Raw genomic sequence first — 22347 nt, forward strand, 5'->3', positions numbered from 1 at the left:
CCTAAAGGGGATTTTAATGAGTCTTTTCTTGATCACTTTCACCGGCCACCATGGTGGATACTGGGGTTCGTTCCCAAGAGAACGAACAGAAAGTTCTCTAATGGCAAACACACACGTTGTTACACAGTACAAAGTGTATAATCCGGACTCGTCGGGACCTCGGCGATTCCGGATTATAGATCATCAATTTAAATCTAGTAAGATTGCATGCAGAAATTATACAATTAAAAATATAAAACCGTAATTTATGAAATAAAGAGCTATTATGATCTAAAAGGGTATTTAAAAAAAAAAAAAAAAAAAAGAGGATATTTATTTGTTTACTTTATTAAACATTTCTTTCAATGTAAGTTGTTTCAGATGCTTCCACAAAAATTTCAAAAAATTCCTTTTTTTTGTGTCATATGTAGTGGACTATCCAATGATATACTTCTCGCATAATTTTGAGACAGATAAGCCTTTATTCATTTTTTGCAGCAATTCCACTTTTTGTTTAATGGACATCGAAACATGCTTTCGCTTTGTAGATCCTTTAGCAGCTCCAGAATTGGAAACTCTTTTTGACATGATCGGAAGTTCAAGCTTTTTATAAAATTGTTCTAACAGTCTGCAAAAAATAATAAGCCGGATCCAATTAGATAATTAAAGAACAGCACAATCTGCAACATTAACTGGAATGCCTTAGATAATTTTAGCCTAGCTTATACCGTTCGTTATACATTAAATGCATTGTGTACATGCATAAACACATACGCGCGTGTGTAAATGCATTAATACGTTTATGCATGCTCATAAAGTTTGTAGCTTTGAGGTCCGGATTACAGACTTTGTATTGTATTACTATGCATTACAATCTCTTATGCATACAACAGTATGATAATTAAACTCCTTCCTCTACAATTTCATTTATCTTCTTCTACAATTTCATTTATCTAAATACCCCTTTCTAAGATCCTACTAAATTTTAAAATAAATTTTAAAAAATCTGAACGTTTTCAGATTATATACTACAACCAAAAGGACTTTTTTTTAAGGTTTTGCATGTTACCTTTATTTATTAAACATCATGTTCTTCACACTTAAACCATAAAATTCAGTTCAACAGCAATATCGCAAAATAATTTTAAAAAAAGCATATCTTTAGAATTTCCGATATGCAGCCTCGCACGCTAGAGATAAAAATAGTTTCCCTCACCCCTGTACAGTGTAACCATTGCTCGCTTTGAAATTTTTGAGTTTGTTAATCAAAAATTTGTTAAAGTGTTATAAAATATGAAACTGATAATAAAACATTTCAAATTCCAAATTAGGGCTTCAAGATGCCCATATTCGGTGGAAGATTACGTTACTTAGAATCTGATGGCTCTAGGTACCGCTGTTTTATCACAATGCATGAAACATTTTTGCAGATTCTTCATTATTTAATTTCTTTAAATATACACAGGGCAATAATATTTGGTGGCAACAATTTGAAAAAGTGAACCGACATTTAAAGTGAACCAACGCAAAATGCCAAAACGAAATTAATAACCCTAATGCCCTTTGGGCTAAAAAAAAAGGCAGGTATTTTTTTCAAATTAATATAGTAGTCACTTTCCATAGATGTTTTTCTCAAATGAATCTGGAAGCTATTAAAATATAGAACATGTAACATGCAACCAATCATAATTTCTTCACCCACTGAAATAAGTATGCTACTGCAGATAAAAAATCAAAAATATTTTCTCTTCAGATCCTTTTGTTTTGATGCAGTCTTTCACGGTCACTTCAATGACTTTAATTCACTGACATTTTACATACCATAATGTCGAAATAAATATGCATGTACTAAGTATGATTAAAATAAAAGGCCATCTTTTATTTTAATATTTATTTATTCTGTATTTTCTATCTGAGACTGCTCTTAGACTGCTCCGAGATCTTATGACTGCTTCTATTTCAAGTAAATTCTGTAGCTGATTTTTATTTAAAAAAAAAAACTGGAAATGACTCTCTTGTTATTTATGTACTATCCCATCAATTATGAAAATTCACCATCATCAAACATGATCTGTGAATCACTCTTGCAGAATTCTGAAGAAACTGAGATCTCTTCATTTAATAAATAATATCTGGCCCGCTTCATTTTTGCACTTCAAAGCTTTCATCCATTTTCCTAGTTTGTTAGGTACTTGGATGATTTGAAAACTATAAGTATAAAATTCCGGCAGGTGATTGTCCCAATCTATTACTATTTGTGAGTCATATCCGTTCTCTCCATTCAGCAGGTGTTAATTCTTTTGAACAGGTTTAAATGAACCAGAGTGCAATCAAAAGTGTGATTTTTTTTTTATCCACCAAACTCATTATTTTTTATGCAAGAGCAAAAATACAGTATTAACAGTTAATTTATATCCTTGGTCATGAAACTAAAAAGTGTCTTATCCAGAGAATCAATTTAGTGTTACATCAAACGAAAGTGCAGATATTTTGAGAGTATTATGAATCAGCACTTACTTATAATTAGTACTAAACTGCAAATTAATTTATATTCTCAGTCAAAAAATTTAAAGCGGCTTATCCATAGAATCAACTGCTGTTACATCAAACAAAAGTGCAGATGTTTTGAGTGTGTTATCAATGCACTTACCCATTAATTGGCACTAAAACTGTACCACTTCCCAACATTAAGTACCAGTTTTCTTTTCAATGTTCTAATTTCAAGGTTATCATGCATTATTGTAAGTATCATCTTCGTAAAACCAAAAATTTAAAATTTATGTTTAAAGCCCTTTTAAGAACATTATTACAAAGATACTAATTGCATATTAAAAGATTCTTATTCCTTACAAAACACTCCATATACATTCATGTCCATAAATTAAGGATAATGCAAAATCAGGCAAAGGAAGAGTTAGAAGCAAAACAAATTTGACTTATTTGTAAAGCTTATTTATTAAACAAAAGGTAAAGAGCAAAAAAAGATGCTATATGTTTGATATTATTAAAAAAACTAGCGATTTTTCCTCCCTGGTGCAAATTACAAAAAAGACCTATTTACAAAAAACCAATATTACATGGTTGGTATGATTGTTAATACATTGTATGTCTCCCAGACGATGCAATACAGTCCGTACAACGCCTAGGCATGCTGAGTATCAAATTATCGATCTCTGTGTGTGTGTGTGTGTGTGATTATGGCAAAGCCTCGAGGGCTATCTGCCTAAGGGGAGGGATGCCTTCGCGGAGGACTTTCTAAGGGAAACTGGCTCGTATACACGTTACACATGGGGAAAACCACGAAAACGCCCATGCAGCCAGCCCGTTCGCGGGATTGGAACCTCGGACCGAACTACCAGTGTTCAGCGACTTTACCGCTCGGCCGCTGGTGGGCCTCAAATTATCGATCTGATCTTGGGGGATATTACACCACTCAAAAAGCAATGCTCTCCGAAGTTCTGGTAGAGATGTAGGAGGAGGTTGACAGGCTGCAACTCGTCAGCCAAGCATGTCCCACACGTGCTCTACTGGATTCAAGGCCGGTGAGAATGCTGGCCAGTCCATACAGGTGATATGCTCCAATTGAAGGCATTCGCTTATGATGTTTTCATGGTGAGGACGGGTGTTGTCATCCATAAACACGTTGTTCCAGAATGACGTACCATTAGATTTGGCTTGTCATGGTTCCAATTTGAACATGCAGGTCAGTTCTGGAACCCAGAATAATTCCACCCCAAACGAGCACTCCTGCACCACCGTAACGGTATCGTTCAATGTTTTCTTGGTGGTAACAGGTACCTGGAGCTCTCTATATGAAAGTTCAGTGACAATCAGACTGCAAGCTAAACCTGGACTCGTCAGAAAAGATCACACAAGCCCACTGTTGCGGTGTCCACAATGCATACTCTCTACTCCAGGCTAACCGCAGGCGATACTGAGTTGCAGTAAGTGGAACGCATCTGACAGGTCTACGAGCATATAGACTAATCTGCCCTAAGCGTCTGTACACGGTCTGCCTTGAAATTGTCGTACCAGTGGCTGAAGAGAGCTGACGAGACAGGTCTGAGGCTGTGCTCCGTCTGTTTCTTCTTTTGGCAGTAACTGCCAAATACCGGTTGTCATTCGGCGTTGTAACCCTGAAGCGACCTGTGCTGTAACGTCTACTCACCATCGTCTTGGAATCGTTGCCAAAGCCTGGAGATGACACTCTGGGCAATTTCAAGTTCGTCTGATACTTCCAGTTGGGTATGCCCACATTCCAGACGGCCGATAATTCTACCACGTAAAAAATCATCCAAATGCGTCCTTTGTGTCATAACTATTCGGTTATTGCACTGAAATGCTTATAAAGCGCCTGCCAACAATTTTACTTCTTTGCCTGTATTTCTTATATATCACTCTCTTACACTCTCGTCATTGTGACATACCATCGGTGTCATCTGATTACTTCCTGAAATCTGCATATGATTCTTGAAAATGTGTGTAGTATATTGTAATTTCTTATTACCCATGGTTTTGATAATCGATAATAAAAATACACAGAAATAAATCATGAAAACTAGCTTATTTATTCCAAACGGAAATTGTCAGAAAATAAAATCTTCCTTTTACATTAAACAATGAGCTCACAAACTTAGAAAGGTACACAGACAGGGAGACTAATAAAAGCTTAGTTTATATCAAGTTTAGTGATTAGTTTAAGAATGTGCCGGAAATAGCAAGTTACTAAAATAAAAAATTACAAGGAAGAAAATCACATCAAATATTAAACTGAAAAAAAAAAAAAAAAAAAAAGTTAATTCTAACTCTATTGAGGGGGATCTATAAAACTATTGAGGAGGATCCAGACAAAATCAGCTGGAAGAAATAAGATATTATATTTATTTTACATTTATATTATATGTGTATTTCATGCACCTGTAGCACTGTTGTGTTACTAAATTAATATGTAGCACTGTTATACTATTTAAATATTTTTATTCCCTGTATAATTCAATGACCATCATTTATACACTTATAATATAAGCTTCTCATATTTTTATACAATACATACACATACAAACATATAATTCCTAATTATTTCTACAATGCCAGTATCTATTTCATCAGTACAGTCACTGATGAAACAGATATTTTCATCATGTACAGTCTCAATATAGTAGCATGATTTATGGGGGGAATTCAAGACATCTCAACTGACTTTTACAAAATTCTAGTTATTGCAGTATTACTGTATTAAGGTACTCCCTTAACCATGCACAGAAGTTGTGATAATTCCTGTAATACTTTTGCACTTTTATGACATAAGATATAAATATAAAACAATGTTTTCTTTGGAGTTATATCACGTCCAATTAAATTTAAATAATGTGCCGAGCAGCTAGAACTTACTAATAACAGTATTGAGTGCTTTTTGAAGTTCACACATTTTTACTGTATAACAACAGTTATGATTTGGCAATCATATATTAAGTCAAATGCCCATTTTATACTTTTTTCTCCTTAGATCAGTCAGGCACTCCATAGTTTTTTATTCTTGCTACCACTACAGAATGGCAACTACCAAATAAGATTTTTCTTTGGAACTAGCAGATGTCACAAAAAGTGGTTTATTATATATATTGCTGCATCATTCAACAGTTTGGATACTTGTTTTACCACCTTTCAATCTTTTCATCATTACTCTCTACAGTTCTTCGCAAACTTAAAATATGCTCAGTAAGTGCAATTTTTTAAGGTAGTTTATACCCTGGTCAGAGTATGGATATACATGTCTTAAAATGATCATTTTCCGCACGTAAATAACGTTCTTTTTTTTTTTTCTTTTTTTTTTTTCAATATCAGAAGTAGAATAATTGAAATTATTCACACTGTACTGAATTTTCTTCTTTTTGCCAAATTTCTAATTATCTAAATTTCTGACAGATTTGAGTAATGATAAAAAACATGAAATCTTCATACAACTAAGAACAATACTATAAAGAGAGATTTACATTTAATTTTTCCTCAAAGCCACACAACAAAATTAAAAATGTATTACAATACAACAGTTGTATTTGCAAAACTTCCTTAACATTACATCCTCTGATATTTAAACAGCACCATAAGCCTTCTTCGCGAACCATTACCAAATGGCTGGTAGTCCTAATCATGGTCACATAATTTGCCAACATGAGAACAACTCTGAATTGGCCCACTCTGTTAACAAGAGCCTCTTAGTATAATTTAAATCAAGGTGAACATAATAATAAGTAAGTACTAAGTGTTATTATCATGTGTTTACATTACAGAAATCAGAGAGGATATCAACCATAAATTTTATCCTTATGACTAAAGAAAACTGGGCACTTCTTCATTATACTGAGATTGAATCGTTAATCAATGAAGATATCTCACCAAAATCTGGCTATGTTTTCCTATACCTTGCCACATGATTGTATATTAGCACTTACTGCTTTTTCTTATACCTTCGCCACATAATCTTACATTAGCACTATGTTGCACTTTTGCTCTCACCACGTGTTCTTATATTATTCAATTTGGACGAGGTTTTTGAATATTCCCCCCCTTTTTTTTTCCTTTTCTTTTTTGGTGTGTGTGTGTGACTATGGCATTAACAATTTTTAATTTACCAGATAATGAGGTGGATGCCATATACAGGTTTTTTATTTGACACATGACTATACAAAAATGGTTACAACACGAAACTTTATGTTAAAGACAAAATCATCTGGAGGTGTAATGTTAAAAATAGCAAAAACAAAAAGGGCTTATGCATTCTTGGGCAGAGGAGTCGACATCCATGAAATGGTGTAACAAACAGCTTTACCTTTTGAGCTCAGGGATTTGACTCTTGTAAGATCCTTAAAAAGACTGGGTTTTTCGTACCTTATGCTTTCCCCCTTTTAAGAAGTCCCTTGTTGTTGTCAACAAAGTAGCTTTTAGGTAGTTTAATTTATCCTGAAAGAGAGGCTTTCCTTTACGAAAGGAATGGAAATCTAGGAATTAGTGTCTAAATGCTTTACAAGGTTTTCCTTATGAAGGGAAAATTTAAAGGTGCAATTGATTTCAAATCAGACTACTCAGTGATATACAGAGAGAAATGTGTATACATACATGATAATAATAATAACAATAATAACACTATGTTATTATTGTAATAAGATGACTTGGTGAAAGAAAGTTGTAACGGATTGACGATGGTTCTCTGCATTATAACTTGAAGAGATTTACTGCTTAGTTAGAAATATGACACTAGAAGACAGATGTGGCCGCTTATTTAGTAAACATAATTTTATTCCTTGATAATACACATCATCACTGTGGGTGCGCTATGTACCCCCAACTTCGTACACCTTACATTTCTTAAACGAAGGACAAAATTAGAAAAGTAAACTCTGCATTGCAGTGTTATGCAGCTGATTGAAAAGCTGAAGCAGAAGAAAAAAGAGAAGGGGAGTTAGGATGCAATTACCTTTTATACCATTTCAGATCGCATGACGGATTAATGTCCAGATGTTGGGTTAAAGTTTCATCAATAAGTGCACATCAGAATTGAAGGGAGTTTAGTTAGAAAAATTATTGCTCTGTTAATTTTAGAATGAAAACAGGAGTTAAAGGGTTATTATTAATTTATTATTTGAAAGATTTTGAAACATAGATATTTTATATTTTACATATATACGTAAACACACACACATACATCCATATATATATATATATATATAATGTCATTCTATTTCTCCATATTATAGGCCATACCTTTCCTTAAAAAAGTGTTTGAGATTTTAACTACTGGTTTTAATTTATTGTACCAAATTAAGTGAAATTAATTCTATTAATATTTTGAAGTTACATTACAAAACTCCTCCAGATCTGTTATTTTATAGATATTTTTAGTTTTTTCTATTTATCAGGTTTCCATCTAAGTTTTTAACGCATCTAAAATTTTTTCACAGATTTCATGACCCCATTTTCTTAAATTTACAAATATTCATGACTTCATAAATAAAGAAACGTCATGTAAATGTTGCAGTACACACAAATGTTATTTACTGTAATACTTTCTTGTAGTGTTTAACTTTTTATACTGTTATTTTACTGAAACTATCCAATCTTGGATAGTTCTAGGATATCCAATGGAAGGAATAGTTTGAGAAAACATAAAAAAATCATCACTACATTAAATCAAAAATCATTGCTATATGATAAATGTACATCACTGCGTTAAATCAAAAATCGCTACATAAAAAATCCTTGCTATGCGATTAAAAGCTTAAACTGTATAGACATGTAAAATTAAAATTTCAAATATAAATAAATATCAAAAATCTATGCGAAAACGTAATGCTGAAGAGCAAAAGCTGATAATTTAAAATATGCAGTATTTAGTTCAAATACGACTTGTACTATACATTGTTTGTATATTTTTTATAGCAATTTTTTTGTACCAAAAAGCTTTCAAATTGGAAGGAGAAATTTTTGGGGTGTATATGATTTTTGTAAGAATGGGAAGAATTTACAAGATAATTACAAATAAGGTTATATTTGAAGTCCGAAGCTGTAAGAATGAAAAGGGGATTGATTATAAGGAGAACCAGATCCTTAACAAAAAGACCTTTGAAAGAAATAAGTGGGACATCAAACTTGACATTTCCCTCCACATTTTCAGCTGGGAGAAAGGGCAAAAAAGACATGACCACGCGGTTGCCACTCAAACAGGAAAATGAAATTCCCTGACTTTTCCATATGTGTTTTAAGAAAATTCCAGTCTATTGACATAATGCACATTGGCTGTGTTAAGAGATAAATTAATTATGGTACCACTTGAAAACAAAAAAATTTGGCAATTACATATATATATCTCCACTGAAGATTGAGATTAGAATCTGCCCAATCTGGATTAAAATGTCTTTTTTTGCCGACATTTTGCAGCTAAACGAAAGAAAATCTATTTAATGATATTTTTAAATAAATTCAGGTATTTTATATTTATTTAGTAGCACACATAAGCAAAAAATATGTGCATTAAATTTCAGGATTATGCCAGAGAAAATTTCCTGAAATATGAAAATATTATTTACTAATAAATAATGAATGAATTTAGAGAGAAGAAACAACATTAAATGACACAAATAACATTAAAATAAAGATAATTATTTAAAAATTGAATTAGAATAATCAACGATATTTTGGCGAATATAGTTACATTAAATGGTAAGCCTAGATGATTACTATTTTACTTTACTACAAAATGACAAATAAGGAATTTATTTAAAAAAATGAGGGGGCTGAAAAGATTTTGCGGTAAAATCCTAGTATATGCTTGGCACGATTTTGAAAATTGTCACCAACACAAAAATGGCCCATTTACTGCTCATCATAATATCCCCTAATCCTGTGTATACGGTACATGGAGGCTATTCTAACCTACATAGTACCCTATACTACGATTAAACCGATTTTATTTTATATGAGTATACGTATTTTTCTTAGTTCAACATGCACTGCATATGCGCACAGGAGTCTCTCGATACTCGAGGTTACTGGAAACCAAAAGTTGCTGGAAACTTGCTTTGCCTTTCTAAAAGACAATCTGATTAGAGCTGCGAAAACTGGCTCTATGCCAGCTGACCAAATGATGCTCATGCAATACATAATTTGCCAAGAAAGTGATCACCTCCAACGTCGTCACAAAACTCGCTTTTTGGGGGGAGAATAGCCGCATGAAATTCCCTGACTTTTCCAGATTTTGATTAAAATATTTAAATTCCCTGACTTTTCCCCGAATTTTTTGGTCAATTTTCAAATTCCCTGACTTTTCCGGTTTTCACGGTAGCGTGGCAACCCTGTGACCACTAATGTGGATATCTCCGCCCTTTCAAACAAGGAATACCAAGGCTACTATAATGACCATTCCATCCTCAAAAGATTAATAATGTTTATAGCTGAGATCTTAGCACAAATCTAAAATCACCAAATATGGTTGGGGCCACTATAAAGAAGTACTAAAAACAGTAAATAAAATATAGCACATAAAAAATAGCATTCAAATTCAAAACTTACTTTATTGGCTGCCCACGTATTTCAGCCATGATATTACTTTCACCACCAAGATATTCATAACATAAACTCAGGAAATTATAGATAACAAAAGCTGAAAGAAAATCAATATATAATTACAATTATCATAAAAATGCACAAATAAATATAAAAATAATTTTAGACTTCTTAATAACAATCTCTATACTTTTAAAAATATTTATGGAGCTTTTCTAAATAAAATTAAAATTCAAACTAGGTAAGTAACGATTTTTTTTCCTCTCAATCAGCAATATTTAGCCCATGACTATTTTTTTTGCATAGCTTGAAGTAAGATTTTAAAAAAAAGTTATTATTAATTTTGACTACAGATTTTTTGAAGTATACAAATGTACAACCTATTTTTTCTCCCTCTGATAATGTGCATTGCGCTGAACATATTTAAACTTGAAGGAATAGTCACAGAGTTAACTTAAAAGGAATAGTCAAGCATGCAAATGCACAATTTTTTTTTTTTTTTTTTTTTTTTTTTTTTTTTTTAATCTCTGATAATGTGCATTGCACTGAACATTCTTAAACATATTTAAACTTAAATTAATAGTCAAGCAGTGTTTTCTAGAAATTGGTACCATGAGAAAATTATCCCAAATGAATTACTCCAACTGAATGATTTTTATCAGGAGAATCATGTCAACGATTGAAAACATTCAAGTAAACAGAAATTTTCCATATTCAGTATTGCAAAACAGTAAAATGAACAGATACAGTCAATTAAGTTAAAGAAAACAAACAATCGGAAGACCATTTTTGACAGCTGCTAAAATAGTAGTCATTGTTGTTTTTACACACAATATTCCAGAGTCAGCAATAACTGAAAATGGTACCTGCTTTCCCTGCAGTTCCTTTTAAAAGTGGTACTTATTATTTTTACAATTTACATATTATATGTCTTATAAGAATATTTGTCTTGCTTGTCTTGTTAGACACTTGTTATAAATTGTGCACTTCTTTAGTTTTAAATATAAATCAGTTGCATTCATTTTTCACCAGGTGAATAGTGATGCTTATCTTTCTACAACTGGGTCAATGAGGCATTTACAAAGACTGACTGAGTTTTATTTCATAATTAAATTGTTTTCTTAATCTGAATTAATGCATCCAGGTAAGTTAGTGCTCCATCTATATAAACAACAACTGAATTCTAAGATGGTTTAAACAACTTTTTACTTAAAACTTTAACTGAACAAATGCATATCTTGTGCTTACAATTTGCATTTCTGCAACTTGCCAGATATATGTTAAAACAATTGGATGCTGGAGACAATAATGAAAACAGCTTAACAAGCATTAGCTTAAATTTACTATACTGACTTCAGCTAGCAAAATGACTAATGCTGGACAACTTAAATTGCAAAGCTGGGCGAGATGACAGTACAATGGTCAGTATTGCTGCTAAAAGCACTCTCAGGGTTCATAGCCACATTTTAATTTTAAAAAAAAAGCACCTATAAGCACTTTTCAAGCACATTTTAAGAAAAAAATAAGCACCTGTCTAATTACATTATACACAACTGCATAAACCTTAAAAGAAAAATTAGACTTGCAATTTAAAATATGAGCAATGCAATATTTATTAAGAGAATGAGCATTACCTCAACCATGGAAAACAATTAACTTTTTTTTAAATTTTAAATGACAGTTCAATTTACAGAATTAGTTTACAATGAGAAAAAAAAAAAAAAAAAAAACTATGCAGAACTAAACTATATTGCAAGATTTAATGATGAACTTCCAGTTCAAAATATAAAAATAAATACTAATAATAAGCCATATTAATTGTATTCGCTTGGCACCTAATAATAAATACAATTTATTTTCCCACTCATATTAATATTTAAATAATTTAACTTAAATAAAAATTCTGAACATTTTCTAAATTTTCATTGCATAACAGTTTTCCCTTAACATATATTCCAAGCAAAGTAATTTACGTAAAAAAGAGGAACATTTCTGAAATCAGGAGACGGGAAATTGCTTCATGTAGTCATCCTTTAACAGTAAAAGCTTAACTAACCTGCATACTCGGAAATTGCCGAATATTCCGTATAGTCGAGGGTAACTGGAAAAAGAGGAGGGCGGGAGATTGTAGCCGTTCTTTAGATTTCTCGGCTAAATAAATGATTTTGACATTTCAATATGTGCATCATATAAAAATAGACCAACGGAACTGAGAAATATTCTGCTTAGAAAGAACAGTAAACCTCTTTGTGTGTTCATAAATAAATCTCAGACCGAACATCAAAATTAATTATCTCTGCAAAATACCACAAACATTACTGCGCAACAAGGTTTCAAAAATATCCTATTCGAAAGTATTTTGCTGATCTTGATTGCGCAATACGTGCGACGTAATTCAGCCATACGTGATATTACGCAATCGGAATCAACAGCTGCCGGTATTCGAATAAAGAACTAAATAAAGGAAAAGAAAGAGACTTACTAATCTGGGGTGTTTTTGATTCGAATTTTGAACAGACCGTTAAATTTCCCAAATAGAATCATTCTTCGCTTGGGTTGGGTAGACCGCAAAACTTTTAGTCCTATTCAATCCAGATTGGGCAGTGACAAAAAAATAAAAAAAAAAAAGCTCGCTGCTTCAATATTAGAGATTTTGCGGAGAAACGGGAGAACTTCCCAACCTCCGTACTGTATAATGTATTGGAAATATATATATATATATATATATATTCTGACTATTCGATTACTTTCCTTTTATTTAAGCCATTCCGAATATTATTCCTTAGAAAGCTAATCTGTGTAAAAATAAACCCATTTTTGGAAGTTTATCTAAACTTCAGCAGCTACTGCAACTATATTATTATAAATATTCACACATATGCTCATAATATAAGCATAACGTATTATTTGGGTGGGAGGAAAAGAATACCGAATGTACCGGAATTTTCTACGATTTTCGCAATTCTTTGACCAACAGATCGACGTGCACCTGTCTGTACTCTCGCGCGCACCATAGGTTACGTTAATGCAAGGAAAGGGGGAAAAGCTATGTCCGGGACCATAGGTCCTATTCACCATCTGACGTTCCATATAAAGAAGAAAAGTTGTTTATTTAGTTTAGGATTTGGTACGGGGAGAAAAATGCGCGTTCATTAAAAAAAGCACTAAAAGCAAAAAATAAGCACTAAAAACAAAAAAAAAATAAGGGCTTTAAAGAAAAAGTAAGCACCTGTAAGGGGCTTTATATTTTATTTTCAAATATAAGGACTTGTAAGCACATGTAAGGACCCCTACGAACCCTGACTCTCCTTAAACTTTCAAGAACTCTCTCTTAAATACATTATCTCATTTACATCTTGGTGAGCACTAATGAAAAGAAGTTATAGTACAGTTCAAAATCATAAAAAAAAATGTATTAACAAACTATATTTCTCTACTGCAAGTACTTGAGACAAGACTACTACAGGTATAGTTGAACCTACTACAGGTTCAAAACTTGAAATAGAGTCCCAAGGCACTCTATTTCAAGTTTTGATTTTTTTTTTTTTTTTTTTTATGCTAATGCAATTAAATGCATTGGACCCAACTTTGTAAAATAAAAAATATACAAACCTTAAAATTATTTGGTTCTGAATTAAAGAATCAGTCAAAAGTTCCAATCAGTTTAAACGTTTAGCTATTCAATAAATATTAATTCATTGCTTGGTATTATAATGTATCTTGTTTGAAGGATAACTTCTTGAAGCTTGATGACCAACATTATTTTAGAGAGTTTACAAGAATTTTAAATTCCATGCACACTTTTCAGATTCCCAATTAGATTACATTAAAATAACAATTTTGATTAATTCTAAAACTTTGAGTTTCTCCATTGTAAATTGCAAAATTCTGGTTGCAATTTATCTGTTACAACAACATCAACATCATCACTGAAAACTACCAAAATAAAACTGGAAATAAATTCAAAAATATATTATACCAGAAAAAGATGTAGCTGCTAGAGTAGAAACATCTGCAACTTTAGCAAGTAAAATTAACTATCACTGTTTGTTGGAAATTAACATAGTATATAATCACACACTTGGCAGAAGTAACTTGAATGGAAGAAGTGCAGAGAGAGCAGACATTATTGTGCAGAGTCATCCAGTGGAACTAATTCTAAGTTTATATACTGCTTTTAAATTTGCATGCTAAGATTTTATAATTAACAGTACTACATTAAACCTGAAGAATCTCTTTCTACATAAAGTAAATTATACTCAATTTTTGAAGTAAAAACAAAGTAACAATAATTAGATATCATTTTGCATCAGCATTATTGCCTCATTCATAGAAAGACAGAAAGACATTTTAATGCGATCAGCAACTGAATATTCCTTTTTCATGGCCATTTCTTCAACAAATGCAGTTTTTTTTTTTTTTTTTTTTTTTTTTTTTTTTTTTGTTATCGCTCATGAATACTTTTCAGCAATTTTGCTGCCAGGAAATATTTTTCTACATATTAAAAAAAAAAAAAAAAAAAAAAAAAAAAAAAAAAAAAAGACATTCTTTCATCTCCCTACCCAATACAATTTATGTTGTTTTTGTGTATGCACATATTTTAGTACATCAGCCCTTCTGTCAAATGAAATCAAAAAGCACAATGACAAATCGTACACATCAAACACATAATATTTTCTTGATGAATTAATACAAGAAGAATCATATGTGCACATTTTTGAAAAATAAATGATTATTTTACTTTGTTTGTAGCCATAACAAAGATAAAAATTCTTAAACAAAAATTCTCAAACAAAATACCTTCAACTAGCACTTGAAACTCATTCCATTTAGCAGCTCCAGAAATAAATAAGACTGTTTTGATTTTGCTTTGAGGTCACTGGCTGAAGGGCACCAGATGACCTACAAAGCATTTCTAGATACATCTAAACTCCAACATGCATAGTGGCAATAGTTAATAAATATTCTTCCCCCTTTTTTAAATGAGAAATCAAAAGGAAAAGAGCTGATGATTCCAGATGATGGAAATTGCCTTTTTGAGTGAAAATAACAAAATACTAAGCCAAACTAATAAATATTGTGAGAAATATGTTGTAATTGAAGTTGACAGAAATGCAACAGAAAATCGGAAATCCCCCACCTGAATCAGGAAATCTGGTAAGTCTTGTGTATTAGTGTACCACTTTAGTAGAAGTCACCAAATTTTCAGAATGTATCAAACCATGACAACCATGCACATCACTATTCCTGTTTTAACAATTAACATTACACTTTTTTTGTTGTTGTTTTTGTTTGTTACACCAAGTTTCAAAGGTTTTCTATGCAAATTGTAATATTTACTATCTTAAACTCAAAATATATGCATCTGCGGAATTCTGAAATTGCAAATTCTTTAATAGAACCGTCTTTAATAGAACACAGTTTGTCTGCAATAGAAGAAACTGCAATAACTATATTTTGCCATAAAATTACTAAAAGGAACAACTGCTTTCAATCTATTTTTCAATGGAAAAATCTGATGTGCACACAACATGACTTCCCTGTACAGAATATTAAATTATACACAATTTTTGCTACATTTCATTTAAACTTATTTCCTTGAATTTTATTAGAGATACATTTCTCATTCAATTAATTCAGTTTTCACATCATAGTAAAGCAAAAATGCATAAAACTTCAAAATATCTTTATTAAAAATTTCAAAATATAAAACACCAAATATAGTTAAAACAATTTAAAAAAGAACAATATTTACAAATAAATTAGAGTTTCTAAATAAAAACAAGCAATTAGGCCAGTGGGCAAAAAAAAGGCAGACTTTTCAGTGCACAAAAGTAAAAGTTTACTTTTGGTCCTACTCAGCAAAAAGACACTGAAAGTGCAAAAACTGACTTAATTCACTATTCTGCTACGTTTCAAATGTAAACAAATATTGAATATTGCTGCTATGGTTAAAAAAAAAATTACGCTTAGCCTCACTTAAACAACTTTTAAATTGTTAATAATTCTACAACTATTGCATGCAGATTATCTAAAGACATAAAAACTTTAACTGGAAGGTAAGAACACCATAATTTAATCATTTTTCAAGCAAAAAATGTGCAATTTACCACCATATAAGAATTAAAAAACCTGAGCTCACAAAGCGAGTAATAGAGTGGGTATATAATACTTTTGATGCGGCCAATTGCAACAAGAAAGGGAGGTGCACAACTATATGTTATAGCAATCCTATCTGCATCTGCTTTTCAGTTATATGAGATACAAACATACATACTGCGTACAGACATCACAAAAAAAAATTTCTTCTGAATCCATTTTAAATCCTTTTTGCAACCTGTTTTGGGAAAAAGAGTCCTTTATTCTGGCCTTACTTACAGATGTCACACAAAAATATTGGTAAATTGCACTCAACAGCAGTCAAAATGGATATTTACGTTGAAATATGATACCCGAAAATTTTTGCAATTCTAATACTTTGTTTACTTTGTACAAGTAAGTAAAAAAAATAAGTAAAACTCCATTTATAAGTAAATTTATTGACTGAATTTTGGGGATAAATACTTAATTAAAATGTACAATATACATGTAACAGGGTTGCCACTCAAACAGGAGAATGAAATTCACTGACTTTTCCAGGTTTTCCAGGTGTGTTTCAAGAAAATTCCAGTCTATCCACATAATGTACGTTGGCTGTGCTAAGAGGTAAATTAATAATGCTATTACTTGTATTGTGTAGCAAATTCACTTAATTATTCAATAAATCCCAGAGGACATTTATTCTTAATTATTCCTGGTATACTTTGATAATTTTGTTTAGTTTTCCACTTAAGAAACTTAATAAAATTTAAGATATATACATTGGATAACAAATGTATGTTTTATTTAATTAATACTCATGATCATCACCAGTTCAACACGAGGCTAATCCGGTCCTTATAAATCAAAATGCAATGCTAAATAGTTAGGTTAGATTTTAGGTAAATTTAATTTGCGTGAGGTATGTTCTTAAAAGGCACCTTAACACTTGAAAACACAAATATAATTATAATAGTTTTTGTTTTCTCCACTGAAGATTGAGATTAGAATCTTCCCAATCTGGAATAAAATAAGGCTTTTTTTGCAGACATTCTGCAGCTAAACGAAAGAAAGAAATCTATTTTAATAAATTGAGGTATTTTATATTAATTTTGCAGCATACATAAGGAAAAAATATGTGCATTAAATTTCGTGATGGTATGTCATCATACTGCTATAATTAATTTCAGGATTATGCCAGAGAAAATTTCCTGAAATTTGGAAATATTATTTACTAATAATAAATAAATTTAGAGGGAAGAAGCAACATTAAATTATATGAATAACATAAAAATAATTACTTAAAAATTGAATTATAATAATCAACGATATTTTAGCGAATATAGTTATATTACATGGCTAGCCTAGATGACTGATTACTATTTTTTTATTTTACTGCAAAATGGCAAGGTATTTATTAAAAAGAAAAAAAAAAGGTTTAAAAAGATTTTGCGGTAAAATTCTAGTATACGGTAAGGCTTTGTCACGATTTTGAAAATTGCCGCCAAGACCAAAATGACCCGTTTACTGCGCATCATGATGTCGCCAAATCTTATTATTATTCTAACCAAAGAACGTCTATGTAAAGAAGAAAAGGTTCCATACAAAATGCTATTACGCCGCTAGAATGCGGAGGGAAAATTTGCCAAGGGATTCGGCGACGGAACCTGGCGGCCAGAATTTCCCTCTCCGCGATGTGTACAGGAAATTGAGAAACACGTGTTAAGAAGAAACGCTCTTTGACAAAAAGAAAACTACGAAAATCCGTTTTTAAATTATTGCGAAAAATCCAAGAAACGTTTTATCAAAGGGCGTTTCTTCTTGGATTTTTCGCAATAATTTTAAAAACTGATTTTCGTAGTTTTTTTTTTTTTTTCCCTGAAAATAACTAATCCATGAATTAATTTACTTGCACCAAAAAATATTTTCTTTTCCTTTAGAATAAACAATCTCGTTGTTAGGCGACGTGTGCACCACGTTATTTTCATTTTTGCGATAAATGCTTATCGACGTGGTGGTTCACGTCGCTCGCGGTTTGAGACAAAAGCATCTCGACGTGCGTGGCACGTCTTTTTAGCGCAAGTGGTTAAAGAAATTTTAAACGATATTCATTTTATGAACTCTTGATAACGTGACCTTCGAACTTCGACACCGGTTTCGAGCTTTGGCGACAGATATATCAGATATGCACAGCTGTTTCCCTCTATGATGGAACGGAGCCACAGCCACGTCTGTTGCAGAGAGGTTTTCCTTCTTTACAATACATATTCTTTGATTCTAACCTCTATGGTACCGTATACTAGGATTAAACCCATTTTGTTTTATACGAGAACAGGTACTTTCTTTAATTCATGCACTTCACATGCGATTCTCGAGAATACTGGAAACCAAAACTTGCGGGAAAGTTGCTTTGCTTTCTAAAAGACAATCAAATTGGAGCTGCGAAAATTGGCTCTATGCCAGCTACCCGAATGACACTCACGTGATACATAATTCGCCAAAAAAGTTCTCTCTTCCGACGTCGGCGCAAAAATCGCTTTTTTTGGCGGGATCGTTGTATGAACTTCCCTGACTTTTCCAGATTTTGACAAAAATACTTAAATTGCCTGACTTTTCCCTGAATATTTTGGTCAATTTTCGAATTCCCTGACTTTTCCCGGTTCTCCCGGTTTTCCAGATAGCGTGGCAACCCTGATGTAATAAACAATATTTTTGCCACTACAAATCATACTTTTTTTTCTGTAAAAAATTCCTAAACTGTGCTAAGTGGTTGAGCAAATATATAAGTACTAGAAAATATTATGAAAAATTTAAGAGAAGAATTCAGTAATGCCCATGAAGTCTTAGTTATCATTCTAGTACAGATATCATTGATAATATCCCATATAGCACTGAAATAATCTAAAATATTTTAAATCAACAGCAATGAAAAAAACTTAATAACGAGTGCCAATACACTTACCCTCATACCAATTTCTCACACTGTCAAAATATATGTAATACATATCATGAAAGAATAACAATGACAACCAAGAGTCAAAAGCATAAATAGGCACAATAAACAAAATGCGCACTATCCAGCGTTGCTCTGCAGGACTAGTGTAATAGCATAGGTGCAGATATATCTGAAAATAAAATTAATCAAAGTTACAGAATTATTCACAAATTTAAGCACTGAAACAAAAGTTGCAAAAAATGTTCACAAATTCATGTATTAAAAACAGAATTGAAGTGAATGACTTTCTTAGCATTTTATAGACAAAATTAAAATGACTATAATATATATCTGGCTACTATGCAGGATCATAAAAACATTTTCATGCATATATATTACACAATAAATACATACTGTCCAAAAATATCACTATAGAAGAATTTCAATAATATGAACGTTCTGGAACCGGGGATTGTGTGGATCACACATACTCATGTTCCTGAGTTTAACTCTTAGCTCTTTCTAATACTTACATAAAATCTGTACTGTTGCATATAAATTAATGTTCAAAATATGGGCATGAATTAAGATACAAAACAATATACTAAGAAAATAATGCTAATACTGGAGAGAATGCAGTGGAGAGGAAGAATGGAAAATGAGAGAGAAATATTTTAAGATATTAACGAATTCAGTACTATTCCAGTTTGAGGACCGTAAAAAAATTGCAGCGAAAATGTATGCGCAAAAGCGCCAAATCTATCAAACGCGCCCATTTAAACAGCGTGCCAAATCTTGCGTACGCGCTGATTTCAGATTGCGTTAAGTTTATATAGTTCTATATTTCTTAAGACGCCATTGAGATACTAGTTTAATTTTAAAATTCTTTTTTAATATTCTATGGATTTAACAATTTGAGAATTGCCCATGACGAAAAGTCTGCGATAGAATTTATAGATTAGATCTGCGATAGAAACACCCACTGCTTGACGCGTTTTTAAGAATTGCACATACTCGGTATCCACACATCAACTTATTTTCACTTAAAAAAAAATCCCAGAATTGCACAAAAATGGCACTGCGCATCCCCTTGACTTTATCTATGTACACTTCGACCTATTTTCACTTAAAAAGTAAAAGAAAACTGACAAAAATCCAATTGTTTTTACACTTGTAAAAAGCAGCAAACAAATAAGTGGGCGATTCTGCACTTTACCGAGAATTTTTTCAGAGAAAAGGCATCATTCATTATAGAAAATTATGTTTGAACAACCAACGAGATAAAAGTATGCTTTAGGATAACTCGGTAGCGAAACAGCAATGCAGGCATCCATTCAGTTATGTTTAGCAATTTTTATACAAATTATAATAATGATCTGAAATAGTTATTTACTCTTATGCTTCCATTCAGTCATGTTTATAGCATTTTTTATATAAATTGTAATAATAAAAAAGTATTATATGAAATTGACCTTTCATCTAAATTAAAACATCAATCTTAGATAGTTATTTACTATTATACTTCCTTTCTTGTGTTAGGGTTGCCGCATTTATTTTTGGCAGCACTGGCATCAACAATAGTTTGGCGATTTTTTTTTATGGCCCTCAAAACCGAATAGTACCAAGAATTCTTTTGTAAAAACAAATCAAATGTTTTGGGTAAAAGGAAAAAAAAATGTAACCACAAGCACAACGACATTTCAAAGTCACTTTTAAATGCAAGAAAATAAGCAAACAAACCAAAATTTTGACACAAAAACTCGAATAAAGTATTCCTTAATCTTTATGCTTCAACCATTATATTCTGCACATACGAAACTGAATTCAGAATATTACTAGCAGCTCACAAAAGTACTGGATTGAAATTTTAGATTTACTAATCCTTTTCAACCTAGTTTCCTTCATCCCCCCCCCATCAGAAAAATTTCTACGAGTCCTATTTTTAATAATCTATCTCATCAGTTCTCAAACTGTGGTACATTACAAGTAGTATAGTGGTACAATTTGTTTTTAAAGTTTGGTGGAGTTTTTGTCAAAATTAAAGAAGTTGCACCAGATGCAAAGTTCAAACATTGCAGCATACATCGTGAAGCATTGGATACTAAAACAATGCCTAGAAGTCTAAACACTGTTTTAGATCAATCTGTGAATTTTATTAAATGTCGGGCACTTAATTCACGTCTGTTCATCATTTTGTGGAATGAAATGGGTAGTAACCACAAAAAGCTCCTTTTATACACTGAAGTGCGGTGGTTATCAAGAGGAAAAGTTTTAGCTAACTCTTTGAAACAACAGAACAACAACAGAAACAACAAATGTTCAGAGAAGCAAGTGTTCTTAACAGAATCCAAATTTGAACTCCATCATTGCTTTACTGATGAATTCTGGCTATCATGTTTCAAGTATTTATCTGATATTTTTGGAAAATTGAATGAACTAAATTCTAGTTTACAAGGTGACAATATCACTGTGTTCCGTCTTTTCGGTAGATAGGTGGCGCTCTTGATGCGCGCCGATGAAAAATATTTCACTTGACGCTTGAACTTGAAGAATGACGCATGTCATATTTATTTGATGCTTGATTATGTTTCATGGCCGCTATAGGCGGAAGTAAAATACTATATCATTAAGTTTATCGTTAATAAATGTTATTTCTATGTTCTGTGAAATCTTGAAGTTTTGATTTGAAATTCTAATGCTCTCCCAACCTTGACTCCTGAAACGAAACAATCTTTGAAATTATGACTCATGAAGAGACACCATACATTTTTTGGTGTCTGAAACCCGCGAAAAGGGGAATTACCTTTTGAAAGGTAAGAATTTTGATTTATTTGTTCTTGTTATCGATCTTTGAAAACGAAACATAATGGATGATTTAGCAAAAGAGAAAAAGAAACGTGCTATCGTACGTAGTAAAGTTACTACACTTCTAAATAAACTTGAGAAATTATTATCGGAAGAATTAAGTAAAGAACATCTAGAAGATCTAAATTCATCATATGAATTGTTAATTGAATACCATGAGAAACTTAAAACTCTTGACTCAAAGATCGATGCTCTCATAATTGATGAAAAAGAATATGATAACGAACTACTTGTATGTGAAGAGTATGATGAAAAAATTATAACGTTTAAAGCTAAGATTGTTAGTAAAGAAAATTAACAGTAATGAAGTTGTTGAAAGAAGTATAATTATAACTAGTAATGATATTAGTAGTACTCTGAATGGTAATAATGTTGTTACAAGTAGTGCTTCAGTAAAGTTACCTAAATTAAATATTGAAAAATTTGCTGGT

General features: G+C 31.8%; 1 protein-coding gene across 5 annotated transcripts in view; it reads right to left on the reverse strand.

Moving 5' to 3' along the window:
* Positions 1–22347, reverse strand: part of LOC118201222 (transmembrane protein 184B-like) — a 106994-nt gene that overhangs the window by 45589 nt on the left and 39058 nt on the right. For all 5 annotated transcript variants that reach the window (XM_035373276.2, XM_085818462.1, XM_035373277.2 and 2 more), the window contains exons 3-4: positions 19079–19241; positions 10045–10135 (exon numbers count right to left, since the gene is read on the reverse strand). In XM_035373276.2, the coding sequence (XP_035229167.1) occupies positions 10045–10135; positions 19079–19241 (254 nt within the window). The remainder of the gene's footprint in view (positions 1–10044; positions 10136–19078; positions 19242–22347) is intronic.

This window comes from Stegodyphus dumicola, chromosome 6 (genome assembly GCF_044657685.1).
Source record: "Stegodyphus dumicola isolate Sdum_Otavi_A_Nest chromosome 6, ASM4465768v1".
Classification (NCBI taxonomy): Eukaryota; Metazoa; Arthropoda; class Arachnida; order Araneae; family Eresidae; genus Stegodyphus; species Stegodyphus dumicola.